This window comes from Nothoprocta perdicaria, unplaced genomic scaffold, assembly GCF_003342845.1.
Source record: "Nothoprocta perdicaria isolate Ctin4 unplaced genomic scaffold, notPer1 scaffold_46, whole genome shotgun sequence".
In the NCBI taxonomy this organism is placed as follows: domain Eukaryota; kingdom Metazoa; phylum Chordata; class Aves; order Tinamiformes; family Tinamidae; genus Nothoprocta; species Nothoprocta perdicaria.
Genome location: NW_020455710.1, coordinates 4,337,316 through 4,349,704, shown reverse-complemented (window position 1 = coordinate 4,349,704; position 12,389 = coordinate 4,337,316). Strand labels below are relative to the sequence as shown.

Genomic DNA, 12,389 nt, shown 5'->3' with positions numbered 1-12,389 from the left:
ATTTTACTGATGATATATAGATCCACGCAGCRTATCCCTGTTGGCTGCACCTAGCTAATACAGAAGAAAAGCTGAGCTATTACCTTGCTAGCTACCAGAATAAGCTGTTGGATTTTCACGACTGCATTTATGCTGGCTGCACTTGAAGGAAGGAATGGCCAGCGAGAAAAGGGAGAGCACTAACAGGAGAGGGTGCTCGTGATGTAGGCAGGCTCAATCATCTCTCCATGCGGACAGTGCCCTGAGTCCCCTGTCCCCCCAGCGCTCCAAAGGAGGCGGTCAGCTCGGCAAGTGGCTCTCACGTAGGACCACTTTTCAATGGGGAGAATAAGCAGATGCGGGCTGGGACAGCTAATCCGCATCTCTAAATCCAGCCCTGTAATTATTGTATTATAAGCTTTCCCAAAGGCGATTAGATTTTTTGAAAAGTGAATTTGAATTTATAAAAGGAGTCCTTCTAGATAGGGTCAGGGCTCCATCCGAGGCATCGTTCTAGAGATGTGTTTAAATAGCATTAAGGACCGATAAAAGTTGGAAAATTCAGCGCAGGGGTCAAAACTCAGTTTAAATGTTTCGTGGTCGTCCTTGGACGTTGCGGCGCGTGCGATTCCGATTAGATCAGCAGAACCCTCTGAGCTGAGTCACAGTTGTGCGTCCTTGACATCTTTCCTGGAGGCCACACACAAGCGCTGGGCAAGGAAGCTTTCCAGCCCAGACTAATATGGGCATCGCCTCTTCTCAGCTTCTCAAGGCCYGCTCCCCAGGCCTTTGCACAAAAACCCAGCTCCGTATTTGTGACACCGGGCTCAGGAGTCCAATAAATAGGGCCTGTATGAAGATTACGGTAAATATGCTTGGAATTTAGCTAAGATGGGGAGCATCATTTCAATAAAGGGATGTTCTAAGGAGACACGAAACATGTGGATTTGAAGCTGAGTTTCCTCCTCAATTTTTTAATCCCTTCCAAATCTTTCAGTGAGCTCGCTTAAGCTCTGCGTTTTCATTTCCCCACCCTCTGCTGTGGCGTATTTGTAGGCTTTAAGCTCTTTTCCATGCTCCGACATCATGTGGCTAATGACCTGGAGCTCTGCAGCTTCAGGTATGACCTTAGGAAAATCAGGCTTTCTGGGGCAGACCTGCCTTTAAAGCAAGGTGCCAGGCAGGGCAGACTGCAGCAAGCATCGGGTCTGTGTCCCCAGCTGGCAAGTAAGGAAATTCCCACCTTTCCTGCCATCATCAGGTGCCTCTGTGCTCACAAACAGTCATAAATACAACTAAATAATGTCCTGACCCACCACCCTGGGACATTTACACACAGGATGCACACACCAGTTCATTCTCCATTTTTTTTATTTATTTAGAAATAATAAAATAAGACATAATATATAAAAATCTGTACAATCCACAATTTGTGCAGTACATTAGGAAGACTTTGATACAAAAAGGCTGCAAACAGGAAAATAGTAATGGACAACTGTCAGATGCCTTGGTTGTTCACCTTACAATAGCTGCAGGCCAAAAGTCATTATAAAATAAGTTTCTCATTGGCTGTGGGATGGCAACTCTGCAGCACCCTTCTACTTTACAATGGTCATGAGCAGCCATAATTTAAAGACATTACAGTACTTCTCAGTTTTACCTTGTAATCCATTATGAAAAAGAAGACCTAAGAGAACAAATAAAACATCTGGACCCTTTGTCTTTTCCGAGAAGAGCAAGTGCTAAACTGACAACACAGGGGTTTATCATGACCGGGAGGAAGTATCATTAAATAGAGCTAATAAGCARTGATTTCTAGCCTTGCTACTTAACTAAAGGTGACTCGCACGTAAGAGGCAGAGGAAAGAAAAGCTCCCAGCCTGCCTCCGAAATGCATTTTGTCACTGTATGCAGTATTATGGTTTAGACAGTAAGTGTCTCATTCAAGTATTTTCAGGGAAGGGCAGAAATAACATATTCCTCCCAAACCCTTAGCAAAATACAGTATAAACCTTCTGTGTGAGCCAGATGAGCCTTGATAAAGAGGCCAGACCAGCACCCGCTGGAGCCTGTGGGTGGAAGGTCCGTCGGTTTTACAGGACCCTTCACACATCAGCTTGGCCTGGGATCATCAGGAACTGAACAAACACCGGCAGTCACTGCGTAGTCCTTAAAAACAGCTTTTTTTTTAGAAAAATGGCTAAACCAATTTGCTGCTGCACAAGTGTGCTATGAGAGCCTGTCCTATGCGGGGCTTACCAAGGCATGTTCGGAAAYAGAGAAGCGATGGCCAGGGGGGAAGGGTACCATGAAGTGGACATTGCAGATCTCTTCTAGCAGCTTCCAAAAGCCAGAGGCTGAGTGCAATTCTGCAATGTGAGAGTCAGTCGGCAAAGACAAAGGGTTATTTCAAAAAAAAAAAAGAAAGAAAAAAAGTAAAGAAAGCGGCAGCGAGGGTAACAGGTCACCTCAGTGCACGCTCCGGACAAGACTAGCACTCGGAAAGCTGGTAACTTGTAAAAAAGCCAGTAACTAGAACATGTTTTCAAATTAAAAGTCCATGCTTAAAAATAAATAAAGAGAAGTTCATAGCATTAGGAATCCTATAAGGCTTGCAAGTATTTGCTAAAAAGTCATGCTAACCGGTAGCATCTAGGTACTAGCTAGCCAAGACTGCCGAGCAGAATTTATACTTTTTGTGGCCTTTTTCTTCTTCTCCTTGTCCTCCTTTACAGACTTCTATTTACATTTGGCTTTAAATATGAAAATACTTGATAAACTTTATAAAATGTACATTTTAAAAATATTTCTGAAAAACTGACTTGAAAAACTAAACAAAAAAAAAAACAAAACAAAACAAAAAACAATATGCAAAACCTCTGCACCAGAAATGTTAACGGGAAGGGTTTCTTTGTTATTATTTTTTTCTCCGAATTTCCTTTGCTTTAAAGAAACAAACTGAAGTCCAGCATTTTCCCTTCCCGCGTCTCCCTCAAGCGTCTCAAGTATCATGTGGTGGGCACGCTGGGCACCCAGTGACATGGCCTTGGAGAAAAGGTCCCCTTTCTCCTGGTCAGCCTCCCGTCTCCATCCCTTCCCCACTGCGTTCCCAGGCACCCTCTTCTCACTGAATACTCTTTGGTTTAGGTATTTTCCTTTTACGAGAATGTGCCAATAGCAGCACTAGCAGCACTCAGTTGTCTTCACTCCTGTTGACCCAGAAACTGCCATCGAGTCACATTTTGTGTTCAGCCTTTCCCTTCTTTGACTTCCCCCCACCCCGGTAATAGCCTCAGTACTTGCACTTAATCATCTGCCCTCTCCAGTAGCCAAATCTCTGGTTGCAATGTTGAATTTCCACAGTTTCGAACCCGCTCTCTTTAGATACCATCTTATCAGAAACCACTTTGTTGCAGGCATTTCTTTCAGGCAGGGCTGGAAGGGGCCAGCGGCCTTCACAGATGTTGTTTGCAGAAGACATTAGACCTAGAACAAGCTGTTTTTTAATGGCATACAGTGATCCAATACTGTAAGAGTTGACTAGGATTGTTGTCCCCAGCGCCACCTCCCTCCACCTGCTCCTCGAGGAGGACGCACAAGCGAGCAAGTGTCCAGCGCAGTTTACTTGCATCCTTGATCTCAGAGGCACAGAGGATTTTAAAGCATTCTTGGCAAAGGAGCCAAAATACCGTTAGAGCCAGAGCTTTGCGGAAGGTCACAGGGTTTGCTCGGGGGCTCAGTAACACACCCCATGTGCTGCCCCTCGAGTCGAGGCTCGCCGGAGGAGGAGGAGGAGGCAGGAGATGAAGCTTGCTTTGCAGCATTCATCTCCTCCAACAAGCCYTCTCCCAGTGAGCAGGCAAACACGCTAGCCCGGCCTCTGACACCCTTGCCCTGCGGAAGAGAAGCGTGGTGACAAAACGCTGCGCTCTCTGTGCCACCCCCAAGAAAAACTCTTTTCTCCCTTTCCTCTCCATCACCCTCTTCCAAACCCTCGTCCCATGGACTGAGACCTTGCTCCAGCACCGAGCCCCGGGCAAAAACCAGCAGCTCTGCACGTGGCTCAACCGCTAAGTGAAGGACAGGGCATGGGACGCGGTTGCACAGCCCATGGCTCAGTTTTAGGGCGCTGGGTCAGCGCGAAGGTCTAGCGGTGCCTTGGGAACGTGCGCGGGGCCACCTGACCTCCTGCTGCCGCCCGGYGCGGGCAGGACACACGCTCGCTTGTTCGGCTTCCCCAGCGGCGCTTCCCCTTGCAAGAAAGGAAGAAAATTTGTTTCCCCAGCAAAAGCGAAGGGAGAGCCTAGGGAGCTCCTAGCTCATTTAGATCCCAGTCCTAAGCTTTCAGAATAAGGTGCAAAACAAAAGGTCTGAAAAGAAAAATCTAAACCAAAGAAAGCATCTGAGGTTTGAAAACGTTTTTTTCATTTGTTTAAAGCAGCCTGTTCCTTTTTTTTTTTTCTTTCCTTTTTTAAAAAATAAACTCCACTGTGCAAAACTGTGCATTTTCTTTGGTATCCATTTAGGTAGTTTTCACTTAGTACTTCTTATGTGTCTCTATATGTTTTATTTCATTTTCCTTTAGACAGAGAATTAAATTCTCCCCCCAAAAATCATAGTTTTGCTGGAGGCTACTGATTGGCCTGATATTACATAATGCCCCTTATGTAATTGGAAAGAGAGAAATTGATTCTAGCTATCAAACTACTGGCCTCAAAAGGAGTTTAGACTTTCTGGCAACATTGGCTTCTCTGAAGTGATCACGAGCTTTTCAACCCCAAAAGTTCAACACTGACTTTTTTTTTTTTCTTTTTTTTTTTCCATTTTTTTTTTTTTAAATTATACAAGAGAAAATAAAAACTACACTGCAACAAAAATAACCATTTGTGTTCATGTAGTTAGCAGCAGCTTTTAAAAAATAATWATAATAATAATAATAAGGCAGATTCTTGCCTTTGTTATGCCATTAAAAACATTCTTGTTCCCTAGAGAGAAGCATTCTGGAAAAAGTTGAAAAAAAAAATAATAATAACCCAACCAAAGCTTGCCTGCAAGTTCAAGTTTTGTAAAAAAATATATACATAATTTATTCTACAACATATGTGCCTTCTGTTCATACTTAGACATGTTTAGTGCTTTGTGTTTAGAGTTCATTTTCTGTTGTCCCTCCTCTGAGGACAGCCCTAAAACCAGCCCGGGTTTCTCAGGTCTGCTTGCCTTRCGCCACTCTCCAACAGTACCGTTGTCTGAAAACTGTTCTGGGCCAACTTCGTAGGTCAATGTGCCTTTGACCGAGAGGTTTGATTTTTATTTCTTTTCCTTCCAACCGAAAGAAAGAGGAAGAGTTTCAGTCATATCTCGGACTCTCGCCGTAGCGGCCGCGGTTCTAGAGGCACCCCTGCTTGGTTGTGATGGTCCATGTCCGGGTGGGTGTCTGTGCTCATGCTCTCAGGCACCCCATTGTCAATCTCGTCCTCCTCTTTGCTCGTGAGGGCCACTTCGTTCTCGTAGCAAAAGGAGTTTGCGTTAGAGAGAATGTATTTCTTTTCTGCTAAGTCTCTGGCACTGCAGATGGGTGTGTTGGGCACTTCGTATGTTTTGTGGAACCTCGAGTAGTCCACTTTGTAGTAGTTTTTCTCTTCAAAGAGCACGGGCTCGTAGCGGTGGCCCCAGAGGATCTCATTCGCCAGGTATGAGCTACGGCACTGAGTAGTCATTGCGGTAGCTTCCACCATGCCCTCTAATATTACCACAATTTCAAAGTCAGCATTGTCCATGTCTTGCTTGCTCAAGTCATACAAAGGACTGTCTTCATCTATTTCGTGTACTATTGTAATTGGGGAGACCAGGAATATGCGGTCTATCCCGCTGTCAAACCCTACGTTGATGTCTATTTGATCCAGAGGGATGTACTCCCCTTCTGACGTGATCCTGGATTTGAGGAGCTGTGCTCGCACGTGTGCCTCCACCAAGTGGCTTTTCCGCAGGTTCCCCACGCGCCACATCAGGCACAGTTTCCCGTCTCTCATGGCCACTACAGCATTGTGGCTGAAGACTAGAGTTTCATTTCTCTTTTTTGGCTTAGCCATCTTTGCCATGACAGCACCAATGATGAAGGCATCAATGATGCAGCCTACTATAGACTGGAAAACCACCATGAAAACTGCAATGGGGCACTCGTCTGTGACGCACCTGAAGCCRTAGCCGATCGTGGTCTGGGTCTCAATGGAGAAGAGGAAGGCTGCAGTGAAGCTGCTCACTTGAGAGACACAGGGCTTGTTATTCTCTTGGTTTTCCAGATCGCCATGCAACAGCGCAATCAGCCAAAACACACAGCCAAAGAAAAGCCAGGAGAGGATGAAAGTCAGGCAGAAGATAACTAGCATCCACCTCCAGCGGATGTCCACACAAGTGGTGAAGATGTCTGCCAAGTATCGCTGTCCCTTCTCACCCACGTTAATGAACTGGACATTGCAGTGGCCGTCTTTTTTGACAAAGCGGCTCCTACACTGCTGCCTGGTATGTACCTTGCTCTTTCCATTCCCAAAGCCATTGGCAATGGCCATGGTCGCCAGCTTCATGCCGTCCTCTTCCGAAGACACGATGCTGTAGCGGTTGGTTCGCACGCTGCCCATCACTACTGCTGTGGACTGAGGTGCTTCTGCTTTAGAAAACAGTCTAAGTTTCTGCAAAACCCTTTGGAGAAACAGTTTTGAAAGTTCTAGAGGAACACACACACACAGAAAAACTGGGGAGAGGCTGGAGTCCCCAAAAGCCCTTGGATCAACCAAGGACAGTCTTCTGGCATGCAGTTAGCTTAACAAGTAACCGTCATAGAGAGGGCATGGTCTGCAAGAGAAAGAAAAATGTCGGATTAGATCTTGGAGGAAAAGGATAATGAATCAAATCTGAATGAATTAAATCAAACGACTCCTGTGGATTTGCACGAAGGTTCCTCATTCTCAATGACAGTATTCCCTGGAACGCAGCAGTTCTCCACATGCAGTTACGCACTGACAGAACTGATATCATTAATATAAAGAAGTTATTACTCCTCCCGGCAAAAACACTGAAGTGATCGTGTCCCACAAGTCTGTSAGCAATATTCACTCCAAAGCGGGGCATGCAAAGAATCCATCTACTATTTATAGTTGTGCTTTCTGTTCATTTTGAAACAAAAAATTAGCTTTAACATACGTTTGTTCAAAGAAGAACACTGAAGCACTTTTTAGTGCTACACAGTGTGTGTCTCATTTCACCCAAGACAAACCATGGAACATGCAGACAGGAAGACACCATGTACTGAGAAATGCAATAAACCTGGAAAACACCATTGATTTCCATGAAATTACATTGCATATAATTCAGCTTTTTACTAAGTGGGAGTTAAAGAAATTGCATTCTTTGCAAATCACAGGGACGCGATCCTGTGCACGGTGCTCTAGCTGAACCTGCTTGTGCAGGGAGGTTGGACCGCATAGATGGTCTCCAAAGGTCCCTTTCCACCTCAGCCCTTCTGCAAGTCTGCGAAACGGCAGATATAAGGACTGCATTAACTCCATAAAGTCATCAGGGTCTGGAGAGCTTTTATGCTCACTTTAGGCTCAAGTTGCATGAGCCAAACTAAACCTAATTAAAGTTCTCATCTGCTCTTGCTACCATGACTGGCAAAACACCACCCTTGAGCAGTCCAGCCTCTTTCTAACACTTTCCATAGGCAGTAGCAGCAACCTCCCGGCCAGAGATGAAGGTAGTCCCATCCCCAAGTATCCCAGGGGCCTTGAGGGTCAGCAGTTAAGGCTCCGCAGAGAGGCTACACGATGTTCTTCCKGAGGGTAGCAGCCACCAAACTTGTTTCAGGGAGGTCTGGCTTAGACCCAGGTTTAGCTTTTAATAAGTGCGTCATCCATTAAGTCATGCCCTGTGTATCAGGAAGTGTAATTGAAATACTGCAGAGGGGGCAAGATGTATTAATGCAACTACTCCATTACTCCAAAACTAAAACCAAGTAATAAGGAATGCCTGCCATGCACTTGCTATAGAAGAGGAGATTTAAGGGCCATTTACATTAGTCGAGAATTAAATCACGATGCTTTTCATAAATCGATATTATCAAAACTTGTCTGAGCTTGCCCAAAAGAGAGCACAGCTGCACTCACCAAGGGGCAAGACCTCTGCAAGCAAAGCGGCTGCAGCTTTTTGTAGCTCTTCTCCTCAAATCACATCTCACAGGGGCTGTTATCTCCCTCCCCAAAAGCAGCATCCGAAACCCCTCTGAAATCTTCCGAAAACCGGAGAGATTTCAAACAGTTTCTCTGTCCTCTCACATCCTTCAAGTACATTCTGAAGACTTAGGTCAGCAAACACTTGTTAAGGAAACAGCAGGTGGCAAATAAACAACGTCGTGTTTGTGGTTGCACACAAAGTGTTTGCTGCCATAGGATCTCTTTCTGGTTTACTTCTACCATCTCCTTTTTTTCTTACTTCTATTTGTTGTGCAAGAATAAGTCCTGACACATATTTGCTGAGATTAGTCATCTCTGACTTCAGCAATGTAAAAAATACATTTTGGCAGCTTTTGGCATTTTCAGTAATGCCCCATTTGAGAACCATTTATCAATGTGGACTTACTGGATGGCATAGTTACTCCTGAGATTATCTGGCTAACTTGGCCACTCTGTGTGTTACTCACTCGCTCTCCCCCCATTTTTAACCACGGAGTTTCTCATTCCTGATAGAATATCAGTCTCAAAATAAAATAAATGTTCGGAGATCTCAAAAATACTTTTAAGAACCTGAACAGAGAAGGAAAGTGAAATTATTAATGCGTTCTCCACACTAGAACTCCCTGAAAAAATCACTGCAGTGCTCTGCAGATTGATCACTTTCACAAACCACATCCTATAGTCAGATCCCTGCTCAGCGTGCACGTTCCAAGTCTGTTTTGTTCCAAGTGGATGGAAATATACTGCCCAGGAAACTGGCTGTTCGGAGACTCTTTTTTTTTTTTTTCCCCTGCAACCTCTCTTGGATTTTACAGGAAAACTTGCGGTGGAGGGAAACATAAGCTGAAAAGTCTCAAGTGTCAGAATATGCAGCTCCCTCCCCAAAAAGTCGTGACCTACAGACATTTGTTTGAATTCCACAAGTCACCAAAATCACAACAGCAGCTTCCCACCGACAGCTTCTCTGCAGTCACAGGTTTGCAAACCACATCGGTGCCTGGCACCACCGGGTTCCCATCCAGGACGGCTCCGCGCTTTCTACCTGCAGCCGGAGGTTTTCCTGCGGCATTCCYGGCTCGGAGCAGCAATCCCTTTGCACCGTGGTGCACGGCAGAGCCCCGGCACACGCTGCACACGGACATGGGACGCTTGGCTTCTTCCTTTTAGCACCCAGATTGCCCCAGGGAAGGGAAGGTGACCAGGAGCAGCAGCTGAGCTCGCTTCCACTCGTGTCCGAGCCAGGATTTTAAGGGCCCTGCTGTGTCACCTGCCCAGCACTGGGGCTGCCCAGTGTCTGCAACGTCTTTCAGGAGAGGTGGGTGACTCAAAACCCCACRGAGAATCAAACTAGAGGCTTCTACCATGAAAATCTTTCTATTTTACTAATCCACCTGCTGCTTAAAAGCAAAGCCAGTTTGTTTCTCCCCTCCCCATTTCGCAGTGTTGGTGTCACCGGAGATGTCAAGCTAACGTGGCACCAGTCCTGCCACCCATGGCAGACAAAAGACACCCCAGAACTCACAAAGCAACTCGAACCTTTGTATCATTTGGGCTCAGAAATGCTGCAGCCAGACACACACTCACAGGTGCAAGTTCAAGCATCATTAGGTGATTTATTTTTACTAAATCCAAACCGGCTTCTTTTCTGGAACAGAATACGGGAGCAGAGCAGGGCAGCTCATCACTCCCAGCCCTTGGACCGACACAGTCCGCTCACGGATGGGAAGGGAGAGCCAAAGGTTCACCCTGGCGGAGGAGATGCTCAGGAGAGCAGAGGAGAAGGAGGCTGTGCTGCATCTGCTGCAATTGTGGACCAACATTGCATCAAATGCCACAAATGGGAGCCCGAAAAGCCACTTCCCCCTTAGCAAGTGTTCTCCCCCAAGCTCTCCTATGAGGAAAGATGAAGAGATTGGAGGAAATTTGTGTGGAAGAGTTTAATACTGAGCAGAACCTGCAAAGTGCAGAAWGAGGCGGGGGAAGAGATAAAGAAAGAGGGAGAGGAGCGGCGTTAATGAGCGCCCGGAGCAGCAATTCCCCGGCTGACGCCACGCAGCCCCGCTGCGCACGCCGGGCACATGTTGCTAAGAGAGAACAACCCGGAGAGCACAAGCGCTACCTTAGCGAAGCACCTTCCCTGCCGTAAACAGAACAAAGGAGCCTTCGCGGGGCTGAGGATGTGTCCCTTTCCCAGCAGCATTTCCCTGCATCCCAGTATTGCTTAGGAGTCATCACCCCTCTGATTCCTCCTCTGCTTTGGCCAGGACTCCAGTCGCCCCCAACTACAAAGTGATAAGCTGCCTTCAGGAGAAGAATTTGTTCTCAGTCAGGCAGTGAAAAAATAAAGGAAAAGGGGAAAAAAAATAAAAGCAGGCAATGAAGGAAAACGGGCAAGATGAAACAGGAGAAAGGAAAGCACAAGTGGCATTTGCATCTGCCACCCTGCAAAAGAGCAGGGCTCGGGGTATTTCTAGCTGATGACAAAATAACTACAAGTGAAATAGCCATCACCAGGGGGTGTACTTGGTGCACCGGCWGTGAGGATGGAAAAGCAAACAAGTGTAAAGGTAAGGCTGAGAAGACAGGGAAAAGTCCTGGCTGCTGCTAGGCTGGAGCGGAGAAGGGTGCCCGCAGGCTGGGAGAGAACAAAGATGCAGATGCACATGGGTGCAAAGTCCTCGCTGCGAGTACCTGCTGCGGGTGCACAGCCTCGGCCCCGCAAAGATGACAAAGCATTCGCTGAACCCCCTAAATAAACCAGCCATTTCCCACCGGATTTTTTTCCTTTGGCTGTCATGAACTAAGCCAAAGCGCTGCCATTTCTTCACAGGCTCCCCACCTAAAGTGCCTTTTCTTTCTTCCTATTTTCGCCAGCATGATCAAAAAGAAAGAAACCTTCCCATTTCCACGATGCCCGTGAATGAAGCTACAGGTCCACTTCGCACCGYGTCAGAGCATGTGGCAGCTCCTTCCCAAAACACGCACCAGATCTCCAAGCCTTGGGACTTCTGACCTTTCTCTTGCACAGGAAACCAGAGGCGAGGAGACGGAGCAGCGCTGGAGCAGCGCTGGCTCCGCGGCGCGAGGCTCTCATGCAAACTTCCAGCCCTTCCCCAGAATAACATATCTCGTGGGGGGAGCAGCTGGTGCATGGAAAGTTATGAACATAAACAGATGCTGCAAGCAGATGCTCGAGTGCTCCAGCATACCTATCTAATTATTGTAGGCACCGAGAATAGCTCGTGCAGGGTGCAACGAGACACGCAGAAGTCCCCCCCTCTCCAAACGGCCGTGCCGAAAAATGCCACARATTCACCCCAAAGGGGAACTTCTCCCGCGGGGGTTCGCGGCGCGGGGAGCCGCGCATCGCCCCCCGCTGCGGAGCGGGGTGGCCCTCGAGGGGCGYCCCGGGAAGAGCTGCAGAAGGAGAAGGCTCCTTACCTGCCGCTGCCTTCCCAGGAGGTGCGTGCGGGGCGCGGAGGGGTAAGATCCAGGAGCCGGGGGGGCGCAGCGAGCCAATCCCGGGTGCCCGCCGGCCGCACCGCTTGCAACTGAGCCTCTCAATGAGCCGCGGCCCCTTTTTTTTGCGGGCTGCCATGTGATGTTTAATAGCGGCGCGGCCGTCCCCGCCCTCCGCGCGGCGCCGCGCCAATGGGAGGCGGGAGGCCGGGCCGCGCAGCGCAGCGCAGCGGGGCGCCCCGCGCGGAGCCGCCGCCGCGGGCACCCGGCCGGGGCCGCCGCGCTGCCGGGCACCGCGGAGCCGCCGCGACCCCCCAGCGCAGCCCGCGGCACCTGCCGCCCGCGCCCCCCGCGCTGCAGCCCCCCTGTGTCCCCTCCCCACCGGCACCCGCTCGCCCCGCGTGTCTCGGGGACAGTAACAGGAAAGRAAAAAAGAGTTTTGTCCCCTTTGGTGACCACGCGCCCGCTTTGTTTCTTTCTTTGCGTGGCGCACGGTGCCTCATCACAAAGCACTGAGAGCAGCGTGCGGTGTGAGCCGCGGTCGAGCACTCTGCAACACCGCAATTACTTTTGACGGGGATCTAAGATCCCTTCCAAAACAAGAGCTTTGATCCCCGAACTAAAGTCTTTTGAAGCAAAGCTGGAAGCAAGAGAACTATTTGCCTGGCTGCAGTATCTGGGACCTGTCTCTTTGTTTCATACATCACCTGTGGCAGCTCGCTCAGC

General features: G+C 48.2%; 1 protein-coding gene across 1 annotated transcript; it reads right to left on the bottom strand.

Annotated features, from left to right (window-relative positions):
• Positions 1-4,656: 4,656 nt before the first annotated feature.
• On the bottom strand, positions 4,657-11,668 carry KCNJ2 (potassium voltage-gated channel subfamily J member 2). The gene is made up of 2 exons (XM_026046888.1): positions 11,646-11,668; positions 4,657-6,828 (listed from the first exon to the last, which is right to left on the bottom strand). The coding sequence occupies exon 2, from the start codon at positions 6,612-6,614 to the stop codon at positions 5,331-5,333; it is 1,284 nt and encodes a 427-aa protein (XP_025902673.1). The 5' UTR covers positions 6,615-6,828; positions 11,646-11,668; the 3' UTR covers positions 4,657-5,330.
• Positions 11,669-12,389: the final 721 nt, after the last annotated feature.